This window comes from Falco cherrug, chromosome 1, assembly GCF_023634085.1.
Source record: "Falco cherrug isolate bFalChe1 chromosome 1, bFalChe1.pri, whole genome shotgun sequence".
Classification (NCBI taxonomy): domain Eukaryota; kingdom Metazoa; phylum Chordata; class Aves; order Falconiformes; family Falconidae; genus Falco; species Falco cherrug.
The window spans coordinates 100,765,916-100,791,081 of record NC_073697.1 but is presented as its reverse complement, the minus strand read 5'-3'; the positions used below and the strand labels follow the sequence as shown (position 1 = coordinate 100,791,081).

Below are 25,166 nucleotides of genomic sequence, written 5' to 3'. Positions count from 1 at the left end.
GGGTTAGCCTGGGATGAGCCACTCTTGCAGGGCATGGGAACTGGTGCAAGCCCACAAGGGGGTCCTGCAGCAGCGAGTCCAAGGCCAGTGGCTGCACTGGCCCAGTGAGGACATCCAGTCCTCGGCTGGGGAAGGGAGCAGGGTGCAGCTGCACTGTCTGCAGACCTGGCTCTGTGCAGCCTTGGTGGCAGCATGGGGTCTTCTTGTGCCAGGACTGAGGATTGCAAACCAACAGCCCTTGGTCAGGGTGGGATGCTGACAGTGCTCCTTGGCTCTGGGCATCCTTCCTGAGCAGGAGAAACAGCATGTGCCTTGCATCCTCCCAGGCTGGGTGAGCAGTAGGCCTGCAGGCAGAGGGGTCCAGGAGTGGGCAGGGCTGCCAGCACTCCCCCAGGCACTGTGGTGCACACTGCACTGGTGGCACAAAGTAGCAACGTGGCTGGGAAGAAGAACCTGAGGCAGAGACATTAACCTACAGAATAAACCTTTATTGTCTGGCTGGTGTTGGTACATGTGTCAATGCAGGTGTAGAGAGGGTGACAGAGCAGGGAGCAGCGCTGAGCACGCGGTGCCAAGCTGGGGAGGTGAGCAGGGGCTGCTGTCCCAGCTCACTCTTTGGGCTCCTTGCTCCCCTGGGATCTCTTACCTCCCCACCTGCTCTCCAGCACATGGGTACTGCAGCCCCCCAGGGTGCATGAGTGCAGTGGGAAGCAGGGTGTCAGCACATGGCCATGAAGCTGTCCCCAGGGAGGTGGCACCAAGCAGGGCCAGCTGTGGGGAGAGGGACTTCCTTACAGGGGGCCAAGGAGAACCACTCACAGGTGCGCTACCTGTAGGATGCGCTGTGACACTGGCTGAGGCTCAGCCTTTGACCCATGCCAGCCCTGGGCCCAAGGACACAGCCATGCCTGAGCCTCCCCAGAGACCCAGGGGTGCTGCCCGTGGCACAAACAACTCCTGGAGAACAAATAACTTAACACACTGGAGCACAGGAGGCAAGCCAAGCTGAGGAGCATCCCTGGCAGTGCCAGCCTTGCCCTGCCTTGTCCTGCCCACAGGGTCAGGCCACAGCCAGCGAGGGCAGAGGGAGCTTCAGCAAGGCAGAGGCATGGGGTTGCCCCAGTGGCAGAGCCCACCCCTCCACCCCCCCCCAGCGCTGGTACTGTGGCCCCCCAGGACCCTCCCAGGGCAGGCAGCTCCCCACCTGCTGGCAACCCTGAGGGCAGGGGGCAGCAGGATGGCAGGCAGGGCAGGCTCTAGCACTCTTTCTGCCGCATGCGCAACTCATGGCGACGCAGGTGGTTGTAGAGGGACTGCACATAGGTGAAGACGCACTTGGAGTCCGGCTTCTTCCCCATGATCATCATGTCTTCCACCTCCACCAGGGGCACGCAGTCCACCAGCGTCCTGCAGAGACGCAGCCCTCAGCACGGCCCTGGGCGGGCTGCCCTGCTGCAGGGACTGGGATAGGGGACTCACGCTGCCCAGGGCCTGCTGGTACTGAGCACTTCTGCCCTCAGTCCTGGTCAGCTCCTGCCCAGCCCTTGGCACCCACAGTCCAGGGAAGAGCACATGCTGCCTGCAACAGGGGCTGCCTGCATTTCTTGCCACCCTTGGTGCTCTCTGCCCCAGCTCTTGGTGCTGGCAGTCACCCACTACTGCTCAGGCTGTGCCCACCATCCTCCTCCTCCAGCTGATGCCAGTGCATTGCAGGGAGAAACCTGCCTGCCTGCTGGCATACATCCGTGCTGTGGCCCCAACACAAACCCCACTAGCTGGTCCAGGGAAGGACAAGGGGGGTCACAGTCACATGCTGCCCATCACTCCTGCTGCAAGCCCCAGCCCTGCTCTCCTGCATCCCGTCAGCCTACCAGCCCAGTTCCCATTCTCATCCTGGACCAGAGCCTGGGGGGGGTGCCTGCCCCAAGCACAGGATAGCACCACTGGCAGGCTGGGCACTGCCCAGGTTCGACCAGCTCAGTGGTGGCCTGTGCCTACCAGCTTCCAGTGCTAGGGTCTAGCCAGGGCCATGGCCAGCAGGTGCCAACCGTGGGGGGCCCTGACAGAGCAGCCATGGCTGCCCCCCGATCCCGGCAGCCTCTGGGCTCTGCAGTCACCCCTTCAGCAGAATGGCAGCCCTGCCCTCACTCTGCCTGCACCACCAACTCAGTGTCCTGGGCTACACATGCCATCTCTCCCCCAACTTGAGGGAGCTGCCAGCACAGCTTGGGTAGTCACTGCTACAGCCCAAGCGGGCATGGAAGGGAACTGGCCACCTCCATCCACCAAACTGGCCCCACCACCTTTCTGCTGGGGGCTAGTGGTAGTGGGGGTCCACAAGCTACCCTGCCACTGCTGCCACCCCTCCAACCCGGGTGCCTGCACCCCTGCCAGGCTGTGTGGCAGGTGTCAGCACCTATCAGGGGACAGACAGCACCAGAGCATCCCAGGCCGCTGTTGCCAAAAATGGCTGATGCAGCTCTAAGTGCTTGGGGCAGGGGCTGTGCCAGCACCTGGGGGCTGCTTGGCTCAAACTGGCAGCCCCCACTGATACCATGGCTGGTGCAGCTGCCACCCTCTGGCAGGGGCTCCGCCTCAGTGACAGGGTGGACTGGGCAGCTCTGAGCGCAAACAGGATCAGAAACCCAGGCTGCCACCCACCACCACCACATCCCCACAAGCCCTCTTCCCTGTCTCCCCAGGCTGCAGTAACCCCGCTGCACACCTTGGCCCTCCAGCACAGCCCACCCAACTGCACAGCTGAGGAGGAACCCTCCACAGCAGGTGCCAGCCCCCTGGGGAGCACCAGGTCCAAGGAGAGCACCCCAGCCTAGGGCTCTGCTGGGACCCTGCTCCTGTGCCCCACTGTCCCAGCTTTCCCACAGGGCCCCTGTTGCACTGAAGTTGATGGGCTCTGAGCCCACAGCCTGGTTGGCCCTGGCCCCACCTCGTGATTTGGCTGCCCTGAGAAGGCGGGAGGCTGTGTTCAGGGCCTTAGGAAAGCCCCCGCCTGAGCTCTAGAGGCCCCCTGCCAGCCCTGACTCAGGGAGTGATGGCAAAGCAACAGCAGCGCAAGGAGAGCGGCTCTGTCCTTATAAAGCCAGCATTTGGGCCCCGGTGTGCTGGTGCTGCGTGGAGCCCAGGGGAGCAATGGCTCCAGCGCCAGCTAGGATGCCCCTGAAGACAGACACAAACACTGCAAGACGAGGCAGGACCCAAGCCTTGAGTCACACTTTCCAGGCTCCCTGCTCCTGCCCATATATGAGCAGGCAGCACCGTGTGGGCAGGTCACCATCACCCATGCCTGGCCCTGCAGCAGCAGCTGCCGCTCCCCTCCCGCAGCCAGGGCTGGCAGCCCGCACACACCCCAGGGTGGGGGCAAGGAGGCAGCAAGTGCAAGCAATGATGCCAGGGCATCCTGGGGAGGGGCTCACTCACACCCAGGCAGCACAGCTCAGGCTGCTGCAGAGCACCCAGAGCGGCATCCCCCACAGCTAATCCCCTGGGTCAGGCTCAGCCAACGGGGAGGAAGAAGCCACAGCAGCACTGCTCCTGCTAGCGCTCTCCCTGTGGCTACAGAGCCAACAGCCCCGCAGGGTGACACAGCCCCCCCCTTCCCCAAATCCCCATGGGCGCTATTCTGGAACCTCTACCCCTCTCCTGACAACACCTTGGCCTCACTGGTTGACACCGCCAGGACTCACCCCTCACCCACCGGCATCCCCCAGCCTCTTGCCCCAGCTGCAGCAGCTGCTCCCTGACCAAGCAGCAGCTCTGAGGCACGGGGAGATATTTGGAGGGGAAGGTTCTCACCATCGCTCCCAGGGGGGTGAAAATGGGCTACGACTTTTTGGTTTTTACCAGCCCCTTCTGGACCAGGCAGCGATAGAATTCCTGAATGTATGTGTACACACACTTCCAATCTGGCTCGCGCATCCGGACCATGTCCTCCACGTCCAGCAACTGTGGACAGTCCGCGTGCTTCCTGGGGGCAGGGAGAGAGAGGGGCAAGCCAGTGACCGCAGCCCAGTCGGGGAGGGGAGGAAGAGAGAAAACAAGAGACACAGATCAATGCAGTTCCCGTCCCTCCCCCGGGCAGATGCTGCTCTGCTCTTGCATGCTCTGGGGTGCGCAATGCAGGGGCAGGAGGGCTCCAGGCACCGCCACGCCAAGGCCATTCAGTGAGATTGGGGGGGCACAAGCAAGGGAGGGGGAGGGCGGGTGAGCAGCGTGGAGAGGCGTGAGGTCCAGAGAGAAGGACAGACAAAGGCAGAGGAGGAGTGAAGTGTCTGGTGCGCCAGGTGCTCAGGGAGCGGGTTCCAGAGCAGAGTGGCGCTCTATATAGCCCCTATATAGACCTGCTGGGAGGATGGGGTGGCAAGCCCAGTCCTCCTGCCCAGCTCCACTTGGAACCCCACAGCACAGTCCTGGTGCAGGAAGCTCGGGAGAAGACGCTCACAAGAGCTGGAGGAGGAGGAGGGACAAGAGGGCACCTGGCTTCCAGGCCGGAGGGATCAACGGCGCTCTCAAGTCCATGCCAGGTTCCCCAATTAAGGCAAAAAGTCCATTATCGGGAGCACCAAGAGCCAGGCACATGGCCCCTTCTTGCTCCACTGAACAGCACCACAGCACCCAGGGAGCTTGCAGGAGCTCCCAGCTCACACCACCACCCTGGGCACCGGCTAGGTTGGGATCCCCACCTGCCCAGCCCTGCCCCTGGGCAGGGTGCAGGAGGGGAGGAGGAGTGGGGGGGAGAGAGACAGAAGGAAGGAGAGAGGGGCTGGCTGCCAGCCCTCCAGCTGGATGCGCTCCCATCTCTCAGCACCCAGGAAAACCAGAAGCAAAAGGGGAAGGGAAGAGACTGAAGAAGCTGCAACGGCATTTGAGCCCCTACAACTGCAAAGGGAGGCACCTAGTACAAACAAACCCCACTCCCCAGGGGCTGTGGTCCCACACCCGGCACCCCAGGAGGGGATGTACTGCCTGTGGCTGGGTGGGCTTGGGAGACTGCTGCCCTGCCTTTGGGTGGTTGCTCTGCCCCACACCCAGGAAGCCCAGACCCCCATGCCCACCCTTGCCACCCAACTGGGCTGCACTGGCCTCGTGGCCCTGTCCACATAGCCACTGCTTTCCCATGGTGTCCAAACCCTGGTGCACAACACAAAGGGAGCAATACTGATGGGCACCCACCTCCAGCACCATCACCCTGCCCGTGCCCCTCCCTCACCCTGGGCAATGAGCAGGAGAGCTGCCCCAAGCCTGTGTGACTGCACAAGAGCTACATACTCTGCGGAGGAGAAGGCCACCTCAAAGTTGTGGCGGCGGTTCTGGGGTGTCAGCTGGCTGTAGTCAAACGCTTCAGGGAAGAAGTTGTGGACCAAGGCGCAGAAGGCCATGCCGTCACTCCAGCTGGACGAGAAGTTCTGGATGTCCACATGCTGCAGGAGCAGGAGAGTTAGTGAGGGGCAGATCGACCGGCCCCGGGGAGGGGGACTGAAGGTGGCACTCACCTCATAGCCCCGGGTCTTGGCTCTGCACCAGTCCAGCAACATCTGCTTGATGCTGTTGGCATTGGGCACGCCAAAGCTGGAGGACCGCTGCACAGCGGTACGTGCTGCCACAGGGTTTGGTGAGCTGCAGCAGAAGATGTGGGGTGTTATCTACGTGGCGCTCACTGCCCTGGCTGGCCTGTCCCCAGCCCAGCCTCACCTCCCACCCTCCTTCTGCAGCTTCTCCATCATGGCCTTGCGTGCCTGTGAGGCCGATGTCTTTGGCAGGCTCTGAGCTTTCATCAGCTCCTTCTTCTTCTCAGCCTGACGCCGCTCCAGTGCAGCCAGGCTGCTCTGCCTGGAGGCACTCTCGTCTTCACGGTCGAAGATACTGGGAGAGCAACAGATGAAGTTAAGAGGGGCTGCAGGCAGCCCAGGGAAGGGCATATGGTGGCCTTGGCCCATTGCCAGTCCTAGCACTTTGGAGACCTCCATGTCCCTGGGAGAGAAGGGGGGTGGGCTTAGTGTCCCCGGCTGGCAGACAAGTCTCCAGGCCCGTGGGGACCACTGGAGACAGCGAATGTGCTCCAGTGACCAGGAGCTTTGCAGACATTCCCACACAGGGACACTGCAAGCTGGGCAGAGAGGGTTTGTGCAAGCAGATGGCTGACAGGGACCATTTGGGGCTGGTTCTGGGGAGGCACCACCACTCACCTGCCAGTCTTCTTGGAAGAGGAGCTGTAGGATGATTTGGTTTGAACAAACGTGCTGTTGCCACCTATAGAGAGAGAAAGAGAGAGGCCTTGGGAGGGAGCCAACGGAGGCAGCACCAGGCAGGTGTGGGGGCTCTTCCCATGCCACAGGCAGCGACAGCTCAGCAGCAGTAGTGCCCCTGAGGTTACACCCCGAGGATGCCACAGGGAAAGGGCAGCAAAAGCTCTTACCATCTGATCTCTTCACGTAACTTGACTCCATGGTTGTGGTACGGGAGGTCTTGGTGCCATCATCTGCAGGGGGCAAGGCTATGGGATCAGCTGGGGCAGGGGGGCATCAGTACTCATTGACACCCACTGCTGCCCAGCACCCTCACATCAACGTAGTGCAACAGGGAGAAGTCCCACCAGGGTAGACAGAGGGGTACAGTTGGCACAGGCCCCGCCAGGCAGAGCAAGGAGCAGGGAGCTGGAGCATCCTTCAGCTCCCTACAGTGACTCTTGGCTTGAGCCACCCAGAGACTGGGAGAGCAAAGGTGTAGGGGACCAAGGTGCAGACAAGGCTCCTGCTACCCCAAGAGGATGGAGGATCAGGTGGGAAGAACCAGAGCAGATCCCTTAAAAGTTCCCCAGGCAGGCTCTGGACAAGCCAGAAGAGATACAGCAAAACACAGCCCTCAACCACGGTCCTACTTCTAGCACAGTCAAGCCAGACCCAGGACAAGCAGCAAAAGTAGCAGAGAGAAGCTGAGATGGTAGAGCACCAGGAAAGACTCTGCATGGCCTCCCGAAGGGCCAGCACACCAGCCATGCTGGGCAAGCAAACCCTGTGCCCCCCAGCCCAGCCCATACTAGACTGGACGAGACGCTCTGTCTTGGTGACGGTGCTGCGCGCCGAGCCATCGGCTGACTGTGTGCTCTGCGTGGTGGTGGTCTCTGTGGCATGGCCAGTCCTCCCTGCTGTAGCCTGGTTCCTCATCTCCTGCAGCTGCTGGTCCCGCTCCTTCTCCCGCTGGTCTGCAAAGGCAGGTAGGAGATGGTATCAGCAGTGAGAAGCAAGGGGGGTGGGCACAGTCCCTGCCACACCAGGGGTCCTGCCAGCTGCTGCCAGTCCACAACCAGTTCATAGGAAGGATGATGCCTTCAGCCTGGCACAACCAGGGATGCAGCAGAAGACTCAACACACCCTCCTGCTTCACCACAGCTGAATAGCCCTGCTCGAGCACCCTGCCAGCTTTACCTACAATGCCATTGCCAGAGACCCAACTTCTGCTGGGTTCACCATACTAAGTACCTCGCTTGCGCTGGCGCAGCTCCCGCATGGCATTTCGGATCAGTCGCCGCTCCTCAAAGTCTGTTGTCTGATCCAGCTGCAGGAGGAGGAGGTGGTCAGCATCACCCCTCTGCCACCAGCTCAGGGTCCCACCGCCTTCCCCCAGGAGCCCAGTGGCAGAGGAGGTACCATCTTATCCAGAACATCCTCATCCTCGATCCTGTTCAGCTCCTCGATGTTCAGCTTACGCCTTCTCTCCAGCTCCCTCACTTGGACCTTCTCCATGCCATTGGGCAGCTCTGGCTCCAGCCTTGGTGCCTGGGGCTGCTCCACCACCTCTGGCTCCATCTACAAGGATAGGACTGTGCAACTGAACCTGCACCAGCTTGGCCACCCTGCACGCAGCTCAGGGTCCAGGGTCCCCATCACCCTGACACTTGCCCAGTGCCGCTTGCAGCAGTGACCCTGGAGAAGACATGCCACATGCGACAAAACAGCTCACAGCCAGTGGGGTACCATGGGCAACTGCAGCGACCAGGATAGGCAGGGAAATGCAATGTGCCCCCCTGCAGCACTGCCTGCCCCAGGAGGGCATGACAGTGTCTGACCTGCTCCCAGTCTGGTTGCTTAAACATCCCCAGATACTCCCCACACCCCATCACCACAGCCGCCGGGGCCCTCCAGCAGGCAGGGTCTGCTCTGGTGCTGCAGGCTGGGCAGCACCTGGTGCCCAGCAGCAGGAAAGGTGCTGGCAAGGCCAGTGTGTGCTGTCAGCGGCACAAGGGATTTCCAGGGAATTAAGGGACTTAGCAGAGAAAAGATCTTGCGCAGGAGATCAAGAGCCTCCCCCGTGTCCCTGCTCAGGATCTAGGCCAGCTTGGCCCCTAACAGAGCAAAGCCAGGACACCAAGTCCTTTTCAGCACGACCCCCCAGCAATGCACAGCAGGCAGTGGGCCAGGCCCGGAATAGGGCACGGAGGCAGCAGAGAGGAGGTGCCAGCATGGGACTGGAGCAACCCTGCCACGCACCTGGCCCCATCCTCTGTCCTGCTGCCCTGGCTCTGCATCTGGTCCACCACAAAGCTGCTGGCCGGTGACACTGGCCATGTGCCACCACCTGCACCTCACCATTGCTGTGTGCGGGCAGGGGTGGGACAGCTGCGGGAAGCCCGCCTGCCGGGCCAGCGTGCCAGCAGCACAGAACAGGTGGGTGCCGTTTGCAGCAAGCCCAAATGGCAGCAGATCCCAGTGACACTGCATCACCATGCACCGCAGCCACAGTTCCACCTTGTGCCAGCAGCTTCACCTTGGCTCCAGGCACCCTCAGGACCCCTACGGGCCGGTGCCAGCCTCTCACCCCCCTGCCAGGCGCTGCCGTGGGGCAGAGCTGCCTGCACTCACGCCACTGTTGCTCTGGGAGAGGTGTGGGGCCGATTGCTGGCGCATGCTGGAAAAAGCAGGCGGATGAGCCACGGGGTCACCAGGCTCCTCAATGCCCTCAAAGGATGTGCAAGGGTCCAGTGCTTCCAGGAAGAGGGTGCTGAGGTCCTCCCCGGGGGGCTCCTGCAGCCGCAGCCACAGCACCAGCAGGTCGAGGCGGTGGCTCAGGCGTGCCAGCTCTGCCCGCAGCTCCAGGTGCTCCTCCTCCAGCGCCCGCAGCGCCAGCACCAGAGGCTGCACCCGCCGCAGCACCTGCTCCAGCTGCCCCTCCACCACCACCCAGAAAGCCCCCAGCTCCTGCCGCAGCTCCACCAGCTCAGCCGCTCTGGCCTGCGCCAGCCTCTCCAGGCTAACCCCTGGCATGGCAGCAGTGCCGGTCCAGCAGGCGTTGTGGCAAGCCCCTCAGCTGTCCTCCACCCTTTATAGGGGCTCTGGGTGCACCACCCCCATCTGGAGGCCGGCACAGCAGGGCTCCACGCCTGCTGGGCTATTCTTGTCACAGTGGCTGGGGGTCCTGTGCAGGGGTACCGAGGCAGGCACAGACACTTGGCAGCATTTCCAGCCCTGGAGCCAGGTGGCTCAGTGAGGGGGAGCCCTGACAAGCGGCCCCCCCAGCCCCAGACGGCTGCCAGTGCCCCCGAGTGCCAGCTTAGCATGGCCGGGGGGCACAGCACATGGGTTAGAGCCCCCATGTGGGATCAGCCCAAGGCCATCATTGTGTCGGATGTGCTCCAGGGCTGGGGACCACTCACGCCATGTGCGCTTTCGTCCGAGCACCCTCCTGCTCCTGGCTTGCATCACCCACAACACACCAACATCTCCAGCCCCAAGCTGGCGCCAGGGCCCCAGCCACGATTTTTGGGGGCCTCCATCCCATTCCCCCTGTGCTGCCTGATGAGTACCCCAGGGGTGCAGATCCCTGCACAATGGGCACAGGCAGCACCCCACCAGTGAGAGGACATGCCGCAGCAGTCACTGTCCCCAGATCCCACACCCCGCTGGTCCCTCTGACCAAGCCCTACCTGGCAGGGCTGCCAGCACCACTACCGCTGCTGCTGCCGCCTCCTCGTCCTCCCTGCCCACTGGGATCACACCTGGAGGCTGTGTCTCCCGCTGGGCAGCTGATGGGTCCCAATGCCCCCACCCCACCAGGCAGCACCGCTAATACCTTAATGAGAGCTGACGGGCTGCTCAGGCCAAGCCTGCCCAAGCACATTAATGAGGGGAAGTCACCCTCTGCAGGCAGCGAGCTGCCCGCAGGCAGCAGGGCCTGCCAATTAGTGCAGGCAGCACTTGAAAGCAGCCTTGCCAGGCTGTGGGTGCTACCTGCTTCATGCCAGTAAGGGCTGAGCCGAGGATGGAGCAAGACAGCGGAGCCAGGGCTACCAGTGGTGCCATGCCACTGGCAATGTCACGTAGGTAGAGGCAGCTGGGAGAGCCAAGCGCATGCAGGGCCACAAGCAAGGCAGCGCTGCACTTGACATCCCTGCTCCTGCCAAGGCTGCATGCATGAGCGCCTCGCATTACCCTAGATGGCCAGGAGCAGATAAAAGCACTTGAACGGGGCTGCCTCCCGTGTACACCCAGCTCCGCCACCCAGGGTGGGGGGAGGGCTGCGTGTGCATCCCTCTCCCCCCCCCAAACAGAGCAGAGGGTTTCAGTTTGGGGGTTTTCTTTGTTGTTGTTTTTGTTGGGTTTTTTGGTTGGTGTTTTCTTTTTTTTTCCAGTCACACCCAAGAATCCCACCTGGGCCAGGCGGGCTGGGGCTGCTGCTGACTGCAGTGCAGGAGCAGGCAGGACCCCAGCCCACAGCTCCAGGGTAGATCAGAGACTCTCAGGGAACCTCCCCTGGGGCAGGGACCCCAGCGCCATGACCAAGGTCCATTGCCAGGAGGGAAAACAGAGGGATGGGTGGCAATTGATTTTTCCCCGAGCTGCTCCCACACTAAAGGGTGTTTAAAACAGAGGGAGACCCACAAATGGCTCCCAGCCCACCTCTCCCCCTGGCACCCTGAGAGTCTGCATACATGGCACAGTCCAGGGCACTGGGGACTCATGTGGCTAGGACTGTGGGTCTACACATGGACCTCAGGGTCTCTTTGTAAAAAGGAAAACAGGCACAGCCTCTGGACTGTACCACCAGTGCCAACCCACCCAACCTAGTCACTGCTCCCCACCCCAAGCCCAGAAGCCCCCAAGTATGAGCCCATGGCACCCAGCCCTTCTGGGCACTCACCTTGGTGACATTGCTGCTGATGCTGCAGAGGCTGCTGACGCTGCTGGGGACAGTGGTGATGCGGATAGGGGTGCTGCGCAGCCCCAGGGTCACCTCTACAAGAGGAGCAAGAGGCACACAGGGTTTGCTGCAGCCCCAGCCTGGCAGGTTCAGCTCCACACCTGAGGAGCGGCTCTGGACAGGCTGCCTGGCTGCAGCACGCACCCTGCCTCAGCAGTGGGCATTGAACTCTGGCACAGGGGAAGGGCTCAGAGTACAACCAAGGGACAAGGAAACCAGGCCACTTTCCCACCCTGGCTCATCCTCCTCCCCCCATGAAAGGGTACTTTCCAGTGCTCCAGCTGGAGCCAAGACCCCCTTGGTGCAAGGGATGGGCCCAGCATCCTGAGCCAGCCACATCCACAGGCAGGCAGGGCCAGATCAGACACTGCGCAGCAGCAGGGGTGGGACAGTGCAGGACAGCATGGAATTCCCTGGACCAGCAGGTCAGTGGGGACAGTGGATGGGGCAGGCCTGCAGGGGTTGGGCAGGGGGCTGGGAAAGGACCCAGAGCATGAATGTGGCAGGAGAGCAGGGAGAGTGACAGGCTGCAGGGCCAGTACTGAGATGCCCCGAGCAGGCTGAGTGTCCCTGCCAAAGGGTGAGGGCTGCCAGGCACACTTCTGCCCATGGTCCCTGCTCTTCTGGCAGTGCAGATGCTCAGCCTCCAGCACCCAAATGCCAGCGCTTCTGCTCACATGTCCCATCAATGCCTGCCTGGCCTATCACTACCCAACCTGCTCATTGCTGCTCATCTCCCTGCTGGTCTCCACCTGCTCACTGGTGCCTGCTGCTCTGCCAGTGCCCAACTGCCCACTGGCACCCATTTGCTCCACTGCCCACATCATCCTGCTGGGAGCACTGTCCCACATTGCTTATGGCTCTGCCAGTGTCCACCTGCCTGCTGTTGCCCACTGTCCCTATGGTGCCTGCCTCCCAAATGTGGGCCCACCTGCCCACCTTTCCCAGTCCTACCTCCCTGAATGATGCCACTCAGGCCCGCCATCCCTACGGTGCACCGCTGCGCAGCTCATCTTCCCCACCCCGTCCTCAGAACAGGGGCTCTCTGCCCCTGCCACCCACCCTGGCTGTCTCCCGAGGGACACCACCTGCCTGCACCACCCCGTCTCCCCCGCCCCACCCACCCACCCGGTGCCCCAGCCGCTGGTCGCCCCTGCACAGTGCCCACCTGCCCGCTGGCTGCCGGGGGTGCCCCTGCCGCTGGTCGCCCCTGCACGGTGCCCACCTGCCCGCTGGCTGCCGGGGGTGGCCACGACGCAGGGTGCGAGGGGCCGCACGCGCCCATCCTTGATCTCGATGGTGAAGCAGGTCTTCATGCCGTCGAGGCCGGGGCGAGGACTGGCAGAGACCGTGGCCGGACGCCGCTCTGCGCCTCCGCCGCCGCTGCCCCGCGCGTTTTGAGCGGTCCCCGGCGGTGCCGTGCGGGGCCCCCGCTGCCATTGGCCGGGCCCGGCCCGCCCCCCCGCGCCGCCCGCCCCCGCCGGGGTGAAGCGCTGGGCGCGTTCCCGCACCGAGGCGGCCCGCGGCAGGGACGCGGCGGGGCTGGGCTCTGGGGGGGGGGGGGGGGGGGGGGGGGGGGACACGGGACAAGCATGGTGGGGTCACCGGTGGTGCGGCGACCCCACCAGGCATGCTGCGCCCCTGGGTGCCCAGACCGTGCGTGGGGGCACAACCCCCCTCCAGTGCCCTGCCACCACGCACATGCCTCATGTGCCTCGGTGCTAACGCAATGCATGCTGCCCGCCCCCCCCCCGCCCCCCATGCTGCCCTTCCCTCCAAGCTCCGGCCCCCCTGCTTCCACTGGGGCCTTGGCTGCTTGTGGACACGGGTGGGGAAGGGTGGATGCTGGGGAGGGGAGGGGGGACAGGGGCAAGAAAGCAGGTGGGCAGCCAGCACGGCTCAGCCAGCAGCAACCAGCAGTGTCCTGCCACTGCAGAGCTCCGTGCCTCCCCAGGCTCTCCCACCACTGGGAAGCAGAGAGAGCAGAGGCAGCTCCCACTGGGACCTTACCTGTGCGGCCAGCCAAACGCAGACAGGAGGGCGCTTGCTCCAGCTGGTGAGTGTTCAGGCAGACCGGGGTCCCTGCTACGTCCCGGGTGGTCACTGCTACTTGGGAAGGGCCAGGCCAGATATGCAAGGGGAGCAGAGGGTGAGCAAGGCACAGGGTGCTGTTGCCATCCCTGCCCTCTACCACATCCCCCCTCCAAGTCTCTGGGGCCCCTCTCTCTGTCATCCCACACTCTCCAGAGCATAATGCCAACATCCACCACTGCTCAGAGGCTACCGCGCACCGCAGGCAGCTGGTTCTGCCCTGCAGTGCCAAACTACACTGCAGAGGAGAGCAAGGCAGATGTTGGGGTACCCACACCCCAGCATGTCAGTGAGTGGTACCTGGGGTCTGTGCTGGAAGATTGGGATCGCTCTTGCACCCACCAGGCCCTGGCATAGCAGGGCCAGCCCTGCATTGCCTCTGGAGGGGAAGGTGAGGGGGCCCAGTGGCTCAGCCCCTGCCTGGGGGCACCCAGGGTGCAGGCAGGCACTGAGCAGGCAGTGCTCTGGCCTGGGGCCAGAGTTGCTGATACCCAAGTTTGCAAGGGGCAGGGGGGGCCTCAGCCTCTCCCCAGTACCCAGATTTCAGCCCCTAGGTGAGACAAGGAGAGTCAGATACTGTATGCTTCCCTCTGCCCTGGTGCTGCAGCCCACCACCCACCAGCATCTCCCCAAGGTTTCTGCCTTCCCAGATGACAGCAGCCCCTCAGGGCTTCTTGGAAGAAGGGGATCTCCACCAGCAAGGGTGGCTGCAAGTGGGAACCCTGACCCTGGGGACAAAGAGCTGCCTTCTGGCCCTCCCCCCCCCCACCCTCCTGTTCTCCCAGCACAGCCATGGGGATGGTTTTCCCAGCAGTAGGAAGAGGGCAGCTGCTGGCCACTGTGATCCCTCAAGGCTCCAGGGAGGAGTAAGGTGCTTGGCCCTGGCCTGGCCAGTGAGCATAGCTCCAGGGGGGTCAGGGTCAGCAGACACATGACTCCTAGCCTTATTGGGACAAAGAATGCAAAAGGCCAGGGTTTGCTGCCTGCACGGATTCCCTTTCATGGCCCTGCTGCTGCCCAGCCTGGAGCTGAAGGATTGGTAAACAGCCCGCCTGGCACCCTGCTCTTCCCTGGCACCCTGCTCTTCCGGCACCCAGCTGGGGCAGGCACTGTCACTGCACAGCTGGGTGGCAAATGGCCACTGGCTGTGGATGGCCCTTGGCCTGGCCATGTCCTGCCCTCACATTCCTGTCCCAGTTGCATAGACTTAAATCACATCCCCAGGGCTGACTCCTTTTCCTGCACTGCCGGGATGCATGTGCCACAGGGCAGGGGGGCAGTGGAGGTGGACATGACACAGGCACAGCCCCAGCACTCCCTCCCTGTGGGGCTACACTTACCCACTGATGCCTCCCCACACCTTCTGGTTGGCTCTGGCACCTGACCATGCACCCCAACACCGAGCTGCAGGGACTGAAAGGGGCAAAGCAGTCAGCTGAGGAGAGCACACCCTCCCCCCCAGCCTTCCCTCCCACCACCCGGCTGCCTTCACCTGCAGGGCTGCCAGCCCCTAGTGAAAAAGGCAGTGGCAGCCCTGGACCATGCTGCCAGCTCCGTACCTGGCTGCCAGCACTGGGCTGCTCCACCTGGTGGCTTTGCCCTCCACCAGGCTCCTGGGCTGTGGCAGGGCTGCCGGGTCTCCCTTCCTTCCAAGCTGCCTGGTGCTGCCCCTTGGGCTGGGCTGCATCCAGGGAGCACAGCTGGCCCTGCGCCGGCTCCTTGCCACCATCTTCAGGCTCCAGACCAGGCTCCTGGGCCGGCTGCAGCTCCAGGACCACAAGGGTCCCCAAGACCACAGCTGCAGGAGAGAGAAGAGGCTCTGCATGGGGAGAAGCCTGTGGCTACCTGCAGGACATCCCTGTGGCTACCTGCAGAGTATCCTGGCTCCCATGGCCCCGCCAGGTGCTCAGCTCCCCTGCCCACACCTTTGGGAGATGTGGTACTGCCCTCTCCATCCTCCTGCCCACAGCTGGCCCTGGCACTGCTCCAGCCCCAGGCACGCACCCAAGACAGAGCTTTGGCACTGGCATTCACAGGGACTCACCCTGGGTGCTGGGTTTCTGGGGGTCTCCCGCCTGCTGTCTGCATAGCTCCTGCATCCCAGCTGGGACATTCTCCCGCTCCACCATGTCATCTTGCCTGTGGGCCTGGGAAAAAGCAGGGTGTGAGCGGGGCCAGCCCCACTCTGGTCTCTAACCAGGTCACCCTGTCCCACCCCTGCCACCCAGCCAGGGATATGCTGCAGGCCGTGGCCTCTTCCCATGCCACCCAGGTCCCTACTGGCATGTTGCCAGGGATGGACAAACCGCTCCCTGCCCAGGGTTTGCTGCAGGAGGCTGGTAGTGAGACAAGTGTCCCCACACCCTGCTGCCTCCACCAGGCAGGGAGATGCTATATCCACTGAAGTAGGGGCCCAAACCCTGTGCAACCCTACAGCTCCTGGTACTCCTCTGCATGGGGCTGATAAGCACCAGGGCATGGAGCAAGGAGCTGGCTCTGGGGTCCCTCTGTGGCCCCGGCCACAAGTACACCAGCCTTGTCCAGCATGGCTGCCAGGAGGGGAAAACAGACCCTGTCTAGTGCCCCTGAGGCAAGGATCACCCAGTTTTGCATCACCCTGTCCCTGCCCCGCAGCACCAGCAGCTCTGCTCAGCAAATGACGTGATCCTCTGTGCACAGGACCACATGCAGGTGACAGGCATGTCGCCAACATATGCTTGAGCAGGACCAGGCATGGTGTTCTGTTGTCACCAGCCAGACCACAGGGTGCCACAGTCCTGGCTGTGCCAGTGCCTCTAGGAACACTGTGGGCTCCAGGCACCGATGGCCCTGGAGTCAGAGTGAGAGGTTGAGAGCAACCCATACCCTGAAAAAGCACAGGGAAACCAAGACCCAAACCCAGGCACCACTGCAGCTGCCGTTTAAGGGAAATGGCCTTGGGTTTGGATCAATCAGCCAGAGTGCAACAGCCCCGCCAGCTGCTCGGGAGATGTCCCAGCACGGCCAGGACTGGGGGCAACATGCCAGCACATCCGGATGGGGAAGGCAGACAGTGCTGAAAGGTGGCACAGGGCCATGGTCCTCCCTGCAGACACTTGCCATGGCCCCAGGGTAGGCAGAAGTGGAAGCTGGGGTGAATGGAGGCAGATGTGGGGACCTACACCTTCCTGCTTGGCTGTGGTTATAACCAATTCTTCTCCCTTCCCCACCCTCTCCTGCAAAGGGCAACCTCACATGGTGTCCCTGCAGCGATTGCCTACCACCACAAGAGCCACAGTCCCCTGTGGGGTCACCACTGCTGCATAGGAAACCCAGGCATGTGCCATTCCTTTCAGCCCTGCACACCAGCTCAGATTTCCCCCACCCAGAGAGCCCCCACCATGGCTGGTGGGCACCAGCCTTGCTCCAGAGTGAGCCCCAGCACCTCAAGAGCCAGCAGGAACCAGCATGGGGAGGGGGATGGGAGGGATCATGGTTTCTGCCTGTGCAAGGGGATTGATGCAGGCAGCTGCTTGCATGCAGGATGAGTGGCTGACATCTCCAAACAGCACCATTGCCAGAGCCACAGCAGGAAGGGGTGCACCAAGCACACTGAGGGGTCTCACAGACCACTCCCCCACAGCACTCACACCCAGGCTGCATCCTCAGGGAGAAGCCTGGACACCCAGACTTGAGCCCCCAGCTTACCACCACTGCAGCCACACTGGCACAGCCCAGCTGCATCCCCCAGGCCCCCAGCTCCACCTCCCCAGTTCCCTCAGGTGGTGTGCCTGACATGCCTGGGAGTTTGTGCCACAGGCAGGCTGGCACAAGAGCCCAGGGAGGTTTTCAGTAGTTCTATCCCCCCAGCAGCACCCTGCACACTCACCACTGAGCCTTTGGCCTCCTGGGCAGGGGGCTGCTCTGCAGCACCCCTGTGGCCACTGTCTTCTGGCCCAGCCAGCACCGGCTGCTCTGCATCATCCTGCTGGCTGGTGTCCCCACTCCTAGATGTAGCCAGGGGCTCAGCACTGCCCTTGTCATGGCTCTCCCCACTCACATCCAGGGCTGGCAGCTCAGTATCACCCCTCTGGCTGTTCTTCCCACTGTCAGCTAGGGCTGGTGTTTCAGCATCATCCCTCCGGCTGCTTTTTGCATCCCCAGGCACTGCAGGAGGCTCTCTGCTGTCCCTTCGGCTGCTCTGTGTGTTCCCAGCCAGGGTTGCAGCTGGATTGGAAGCAAAGGCAGTGTTTAGGAAGCTGCCCATGTCACAGGCTCACCAGGGCAGCTGCTCTGGGACCCAAGGATGGTGCCTCACCTTCAATCTCCTCAGCCCGCAGCTTGCGGATGGCAGCTCGAATCAGCTTGCGCTCCTCATACTCACCTGCTGCCCGCAGCTGCAAGAAGGAAAGACCCAGGAGAGAAGCAGAGTCAGCCCCGGCACACAGTCAGCCCCGGCACACAGTCAGCCCCGGCACACAGTCAGCCCCGGCACACAGTCAGCCCCGGCACACAGTCAGCCCCGGCACACAGTCAGCCCCGGCACACAGTCAGCCCCGGCACACAGTCAGCCCCGGCACACAGTCAGCCCCGGCACACAGTCAGCCCCGGCACACAGTCAGCCCCGGCACACAGTCAGCCCCGGCACACAGTCAGCCCCGGCACACAGTCAGCCCCGGCACACAGTCAGCCCCGGCACACAGTCAGCCCCGGCACACAGTCAGCCCCGGCACACAGTCAGCCCCGGCACACAGTCAGCCCCGGCACACAGTCAGCCCCGGCACACAGTCAGCCCCGGCACACAGTCAGCCCCGGCACACAGTCAGCCCCGGCACACAGTCAGCCCCGGCACACAGTCAGCCCCGGCACACAGTCAGCCCCGGCACACAGTCAGCCCCGGCACACAGTCAGCCCCGGCACACAGTCAGCCCCGGCACACAGTCAGCCCCGGCACACAGTCAGCCCCGGCACACAGTCAGCCCCGGCACACAGTCAGCCCCGGCACACAGTCAGCCCCGGCACACAGTCAGCCCCGGCACACAGTCAGCCCCGGCACACAGTCAGCCCCGGCACACAGTCAGCCCCGGCACACAGTCAGCCCCGGCACACAGTCAGCCCCGGCACACAGTCAGCCCCGGCACACAGTCAGCCCCGGCACACAGTCAGCCCCGGCACACAGTCAGCCCCGGCACACAGTCAGCCCCGGCACACAGTCAGCCCCGGCACACAGTCAGCCCCGGCACACAGTCAGCCCCGGCACACAGTCAGCCCCGGCACACAGTCAGCCCCGGCACACAGTCAGCCCCGGCACACAGTCAGCCCCGGCACACAGTCAGCCCCGGCACACAGTCAGCCCCGGCACACAGTCAGCCCCGGCACACAGTCAGCCCCGGCACACAGTCAGCCCCGGCACACAGTCAGCCCCGGCACACAGTCAGCCCCGGCACACAGTCAGCCCCGGCACACAGTCAGCCCCGGCACACAGTCAGCCCCGGCACACAGTCAGCCCCGGCACACAGTCAGCCCCGGCACACAGTCAGCCCCGGCACACAGTCAGCCCCGGCACACAGTCAGCCCCGGCACACAGTCAGCCCCGGCACACAGTCAGCCCCGGCACACAGTCAGCCCCGGCACACAGTCAGCCCCGGCACACAGTCAGCCCCGGCACACAGTCAGCCCCGGCACACAGTCAGCCCCGGCACACAGTCAGCCCCGGCACACAGTCAGCCCCGGCACACAGTCAGCCCCGGCACACAGTCGCTCACCAGTTTTGTCAGTTCCTCCACATCAGTGATGGCTTCAAGCTGCTGGGACAAGGCAGCCAGGGCTGCCTGCTGCTTCTCCTCCAGGCACTGGGACCTGCGCAGGGGCGAGAACAGCCAGAAGGGAGCTGCCATGGGTACTCAGAAGCAAAGTCCTCTCGTAGGCAGCCAGCAAATACAGGCAATGGGCACCTCCCACGCACCAAACAGCTTGGCGCCGGGCTGCTCCCACCCTCACACCCACCCAACTCTGTTCAAGCCACAGTGGGGACAACGCTTGGCCCCTGGAGCAAAGTGAGACCCCGGCCCCAGTTCATAAACTCACCGCGGCCAGTTCTCTTTGTCGTCCTGTCGGTGGCTGCCACGCTCTGGGCGGAAGCGTTTGGATGCCAGCGCCTCCTCGTCCCGCTCCAGCTCCTGCCGCTGCAGCTCCCTGATGGCTGAGCGGATGCGGCGCCGCTCAGTCAGGTCCAGCGTTGCCTCCAGCTGGGTGTGACAGGGCAGGGCTCAGCACTGGCACCAGTGGCTGTGGCCCCCCAGTTCAGTCCTGGTACCGCCCTCCGCTGGGCTGCTGTGGCTGCCCACACACCATACAATGGGGCCGTCTGTCTGTCTGGGCCCACGCATACACTGCCCGGCACTGCCTGGCCCTGCAGGGAGCGGGCACAGCTCCCCCCGGGGGGCAGGATGCTGAGACCAGCCATGGCAAAGAGGGGCTGTCATGGTGGCATCCAGACCTCTAGGCATGCGAGGGGCAAGGAGACGGGGCACATGGCATAAATGCCCATTGGTGGTCCATGCAGCCTCCATGGGTTGGTTCGCTGCAGCCCTGCCTCCCAATGCCATCAGCACAGGGATGAGCCGCTCCACGCAAGGTGGGTGAGACAGCAGAGTGGGACAGCAGAGTCTGTTCCCCTCCCACCCCCACAGCCCCCAGGAGGTGTTGATTTGGAGGGTCCCAGCACCCCACTGAGGAGAGGTGCCCCTCACCCCCCCTGCAGCCCTACCTACCCTCACCCAGTACTAGGGGATGGCAGGCAGCTCTCAGAGCCAATCCATGAGCAGGATCTGTCCTAAATCAAAGTCCAACCCTCTGTATGTAGGAAGCGTGGCCACGACCCCCCCTACAGCCCACCCATGAACATCTCATGGGTGCTTCTCAGCCCACACAAGGCCATGTGCCAGGACCTGGCACAGGCACCCTGAGCTGCTTCCCCTCTTCCAGATCAGGTCCCCAGCCCCTGTCCTGCCACAGGCCCAAATGCTTTGAGGGGGCCATGCACAGGCCCCTCCCAAGCTGAAGAGGGGCAGAAGGCAGCCAAATCTGCAGGGAAAGGCCAGCCAGGGCAGGCACAGCCCCACTGTCCTCCCATCATCCTGCTGTGGGACATCAGGACTGAGCCCAGGAGGCAATTTCCCATGGAGCTCATTAAAAATAAACCCTGTGACCCCCAGCAGCTGCTGTCAGCAACAAGCCCCAGCATGCTGGGAGCAGCTGCAGCTACGCCATGGCACAAGAACATCAGACCCCTCCCTCCCAGTCCCACAGGCCACCACCAGGCCACCCATCCGGGCTCTTCAGGTTCCGCTGCAGTGAGAATCCAGGGCTGGTCCCTCAGCTGTACCCAGGCTGAAGAGTGCTGAGGGCCCCAATCCACCACCCACCCACAGAACCCCCCTTCACAGAGCCCCCACAAAGACATTGCCTTTCACCTTGGCTGCTTGGGGTTTGGGGACCAGGGGAGGATATTTCCATCCCAGTGAACCCAGCCCGTGCCAGCCAGGGGCATTATCCTTCCCCAGATGGATGCTTGGCAGGAAACCCTAGCACAGGGGTCCTCAAACTACAGCCCACGGGCCGGATACAGCCCCCCAGGGTCCTCAATGCGGCCCCCAGTATTTACAGACCCCCCCCGCCAGGGGTTGGTGGGGGGAAACGAAGCAGCCGCAGATGACCTCCTGCCACTTCATCCGCACGCCGGCCCCCTGTTTAAAAAGTTTGAGGACCCCTGCCCTAGCAGGATGCTTGGCAGCTGGGACCACCGACCCCTGGGGCAGCTCCTCCATGCCAACCCAGCACTGAAAATGCACGCAACTGCAAGGGCATGCTCCCTCCCACTCTGGCAGCCCCCCCCCCCCCCCCCCACTGGCTGGCAGTGCCATCCCTCCCAGCATGCTGCGCCACTTTTCACATCCCACAGCAGCATGTGTCTGCCTCCTGGTCAGAGCTGGGGCTGCAGGCCCCCGAGCTCTTATCCAGAGCTGGCATCTCTGCCAGTGCAAGGGCAAGGAAGCAGCTGGGAAGAGCAGGAGCCACTGCATTGCCAGGGCAGGGGGATGTCAGGAAGGAAACCAGCCCCTTTGTCCACATGGGCCTCCCATTTCCCGTTTGCACTGGGCCTGCCTGCCCAGGGCAGCCGTCTGCACCCTGGGGATGCTGCCACAGGCAGGGATGCTGGCTTCCAGGAGAAAGGCGTAAGATGGGGCCCTTCCTGATCCAGCAGAGACAGTGGACACCCTGGCTGACCGGGAAGCCCAGCTCCACAGTGCACAACAGTGGCAGCAATGGGGGTGGCAGCAATGGGCTGGGGGAGCAACAGAACCCGGTCCAGCCCAAAACAAGGGGCTGGAGGTGGAGGCCCCATGGCAAGCATGGCTCTCCCCACAGCCATGCAAAGGCCTTGAGGACAGAAAAACACTACTCTGTCACATGCTAGGAGGCCAAAGCCCTGGTCCTTCCCTAAATAAGCTGCTGGTGTTGCATGGCTTGTCTCCAGCAGCTGGGTCAGAGCAATGAGGAGGGGGGGCAGCAGCTGCAGAAGCCAGAAGTGCAAGGAAGGGGGGGGGGGGGGGCGGCAGGCATGATGGGGTACCCACCCCACACATCCCAGAGCAGGGGGAACCCTGGCACCCCCGTGCTACATGACACCTGTCTATCAGCTCCAAGGTCTGCCCTGCACAGGAGGCTCCAGCTGGGACCTGACCTGCACCCAGGTCCTGGAAGTCTTCTCCCCACAGGAGAAATGGCAGCAGAGCAGGAGAAAGAGCCTTGTCCCAAGCCCACGTCAGCAGGGAGCCAGGATGAGGCAAATGAGTGGCTTTGGAGGCTCCATGGCCAGCAGCAAGGGGAAGTGTGCCGGAAACCACAGCTGGATCCAGGGGTGGGGAGGGTCTGAGAGGCCCAACCCTGCTGGCATGGGCAGGCCCAGGGATCAGCACATGCCAGAGCCCCACCAGCCCTGCCCAGCCAACGGCAAATTAGTGGTTATGAGCAAACGCCTGCCTCAGCACACACACAACATGGCTTTGTGAAAAGGGTGCTGGCAAGGCACCCATCAGCTGCTTTCCTGATGATGCTCAAGCAGAGCAGTGTTCAGAGCCCCAGCACAGCTGGCAGATCCTCCAGGAGGGCTAATTACTGCCCTGCATCCATTTGGTTCCCAGAGCAGCTGAGCACAGAGCACTTGGGAAGGCTGGAGCCCGGCCACTGGCAAACTGCTCTGGGAACAGGACCCAGGCACATCAAACACCTCCTGCAGCCCCAGACTTTGCTGTCACTTTTGGAAGGAGCCACAGAGAGTGTGGCTTCCTCCTGAGCAGAGGAAATCAGGAAGGATTGCTGGGTGACAGGGACATAGCAGAGATGCAATGCTCCTTGGGGTCATTGAAGCCTTTCCCAAAGGCCACCAGGTATAAGAAGGGGAGCTCATGGCTGTGACTTTCCCAGCTCAAGCCTGCCCTGTCTCTGCCTGCAAGGGGATTTGCATCCTGCCTGTCTAATTAACCACACTGAGAACTGGAGGGGCTGGGAGAGGCAAGCAGTCCCCAGCCTGGGCCAGCAGAACACAGCCTGGAGCTCGGCACAGCCCTGAGCAAATAATCCCCTGCTTCCAGACACTCAGCTAAGGGCCACCTGGCAGCAGCACCCAACCCACATTGTCCACTGCAGCTCCCCCCCGGGCTCCTCCAGACCTTTGGTCATCTTCATGCTGCATCACAAGTTCATCCCAACTGGTCTCCCCAGGACTGGGGTAGCAGCAGGCAGCTGGGGGGTGAAACCACGTGGATGCCTGTGGGAGGCAGATGGGGGGCAGAGGCTCCCCAGCAGCTCTCAGCCCAGCCACAGTTCTGACAAGGGGGCTGCAGGAACCTGCTCACATCCCCCAGCCTCCTTCCTCCAGGACCCGCAGGGATCTCACATACTGTTGCCAAGGTCTCACTTGCTCTGGGAGAGAGGAGGAGAAGCAACCTGGAGCAGAAGGCTGCAGAGAGCAGAGGGAAAGGGAGGAAGCGGTGGGAGAGGCAGTTTTCCCTTATATGGGCTAATCCTCTTCCAGCTGAGTGGAGCCAAAACCTAACCAGAAAGAAAAATAATTCCTTCCCTGCCTCACGTCATCTTGGAGCAGGCTTTCCCCAGCCCATGCCACAGAGGCACAGGGAGATCCGAGCCATGAGACCGGTGCTCTGGGGACACAAAGCCCCAGTGGGTCAAAGACAAAGCCCTGGGGAGAAGCGGTGCTTGCTGCTCGGGTGAGATCCACCTTTCCAGGCTGCTGGAGACCCAACCGCACTACAGACCTGGCACCCACCCCATCACTGCTCCTGGGGCTCCTTCTCAGTCCAGGAACAGCGGCTGGGACATGACTGAGCTAAAGCACTGGCCGGACAGGGAGAAACCCAGACCACCCATCCCCACACTCCAGGGCCCTCCATTGACCCCAACAGGACCTCACAGAGAGCGGTGGGCTCCTCGGGCCACCACCAACGGGCAGGTCTGCGCACTGCCACCCAGAGCGGGCTGAAGGTGGCCCATCGAGGGGCTCTGGCAGCCCCGTGCAGACCCCCTGCCCATGGCACAGCGCCGCTCCCGCCCCCCGCCCGCGCCGCGGCACCCCGACTCTTTCCTGTTCCCGCAGACGTGCCTTCCCGGCTGACTCAGCTTCCTGCCGCAGCCCTTCCCAGCCGGGCCAGACCACCCCGCGCTCAGCCCCGGCACCCAGCAAGCCCCCTGCCCCGACCCCCGGGGCTGGGGGCAGGCAGCAGGGCTGCCCGAAGCAGGGCAAGCGTTTTGTAGGTCTTGCCGGTGCAAAAGCCCTGACTGAGCAGGTCACAGTCCAGCACCCGGGGTCCCACCTTTGGGACACAAAGGCGCTCGTCTCGTCCCGTCCCCCCCCCCCGAGCCTACGCAGCCCCGGCAGCCGCGAGGCCGGGCTCGGCTCTGACTCCCGAAGAAATAAACGGAGCAGGAAAGCGGCTCGACCGTCGCTGCAGCAGCCGCCACACACGGAGATGCTCAGCCACGCGGGCAGGGCACGGGGCGCAGCTGCTGGCACAGGCCAGCCCCGGGCAGCGCGGCAGCGGAGAGCCGGGCCAGAGGCAGCCGGCACCGGTAGCGCGGTGAGCTGTTAACGGAGGCGGCCGGAGAGAACGTCCCGGGCGGGAGCCGCCGGCCAAGGGGACGGGGCCAGCACACTCAGATGCAGCCTGAGCGCGGGTGCGAGCGCAGCGCCGAGGCCACCAAGCAGCGGGGCCAGAGCCTGCGGCGTCCCTGGGCAGGACGGGGCCGTGCTAGAGCTGCCCTGCGCCCAGAGCTCCGGCCCAAGACAGCTCGGGCCCCTCCGGTGCTGCTCTCCGGCCCCACCAAGCACTGCGGCGGGTCCTGGCCAGCGGCCCCCGTCATCCCCCAGGCTGAGGGGCGGCGGCAGCTCCGGCACCTACGGAAGGCGCGGCCTGGCCCACGATACGGCTAAGCCTCCGGGGCCAGCCCGGCTGCCAGCCCTGCCCGCGCCCCAGCCAGCCACCGCTCGCCCGGCCTCGACGGGGCGCCGGGCACCGCCGGGCACACTCCGGCCCGTGCCCCCGGGAGCCGCCACGAGCCAGCAAAGGCTGCGGGCAGCCGACCCGCCGCGGGGACTCACCAGCTTCCGCAGCGCTCCCTCGTCCATGCCGAGAAGGTTCTCCTGGGACATCCCGGGGCCGTGTCACCGCTGCCGGCCGGGACTCGGCGGCGAGCCGAGACAACAAAGAGCGCTCGGCTCGGCTCCGCTCGCTTTAGGTCCGGCCCGGGCCGGCCCGCACTCCCCACAGCCCTGCGGCCGCCCGCGGATTCCCGCCAACGCGCCC

The 25,166-nt window shown here is 63.6% G+C and overlaps 2 protein-coding genes across 6 annotated transcripts; both read right to left on the bottom strand.

Moving 5' to 3' along the window:
* Positions 1-473: 473 nt before the first annotated feature.
* Positions 474-25,166, bottom strand: SMTN (smoothelin). 5 transcript variants are annotated; one of them, XM_055717529.1, is made up of 21 exons: positions 24,962-25,165; positions 19,369-19,529; positions 19,047-19,140; positions 17,600-17,678; positions 17,171-17,508; positions 15,347-15,449; positions 14,862-15,100; positions 14,643-14,715; positions 13,222-13,320; positions 12,380-12,760; positions 11,152-11,246; positions 7,665-7,823; positions 7,497-7,572; positions 7,055-7,219; positions 6,434-6,496; positions 6,204-6,267; positions 5,710-5,880; positions 5,511-5,634; positions 5,287-5,438; positions 3,814-3,985; positions 1,270-1,407 (listed from the first exon to the last, which is right to left on the bottom strand). In XM_055717529.1, exons 1-20 carry the CDS (start codon positions 25,010-25,012, stop codon positions 3,841-3,843), a joined length of 2,832 nt encoding a protein of 943 aa, XP_055573504.1. In that variant the 5' UTR covers positions 25,013-25,165; the 3' UTR covers positions 1,270-1,407; positions 3,814-3,840. The 5 variants fall into 5 exon arrangements, with proteins under 5 accessions (XP_055573492.1, XP_055573512.1, XP_055573496.1 ...); XM_055717517.1 differs by lacking the exon at positions 3,814-3,985 and having other exon boundaries at positions 474-1,407; positions 24,962-25,166; XM_055717537.1 differs by lacking the exon at positions 3,814-3,985 and having other exon boundaries at positions 474-1,407; positions 12,437-12,760; positions 24,962-25,166.
* Positions 7,831-9,926, bottom strand: LOC129736591 (uncharacterized). Its single transcript, XM_055717551.1, has one exon. The coding sequence runs from the start codon at positions 9,276-9,278 to the stop codon at positions 8,829-8,831; it is 450 nt and encodes a 149-aa protein (XP_055573526.1). The 5' UTR covers positions 9,279-9,926; the 3' UTR covers positions 7,831-8,828.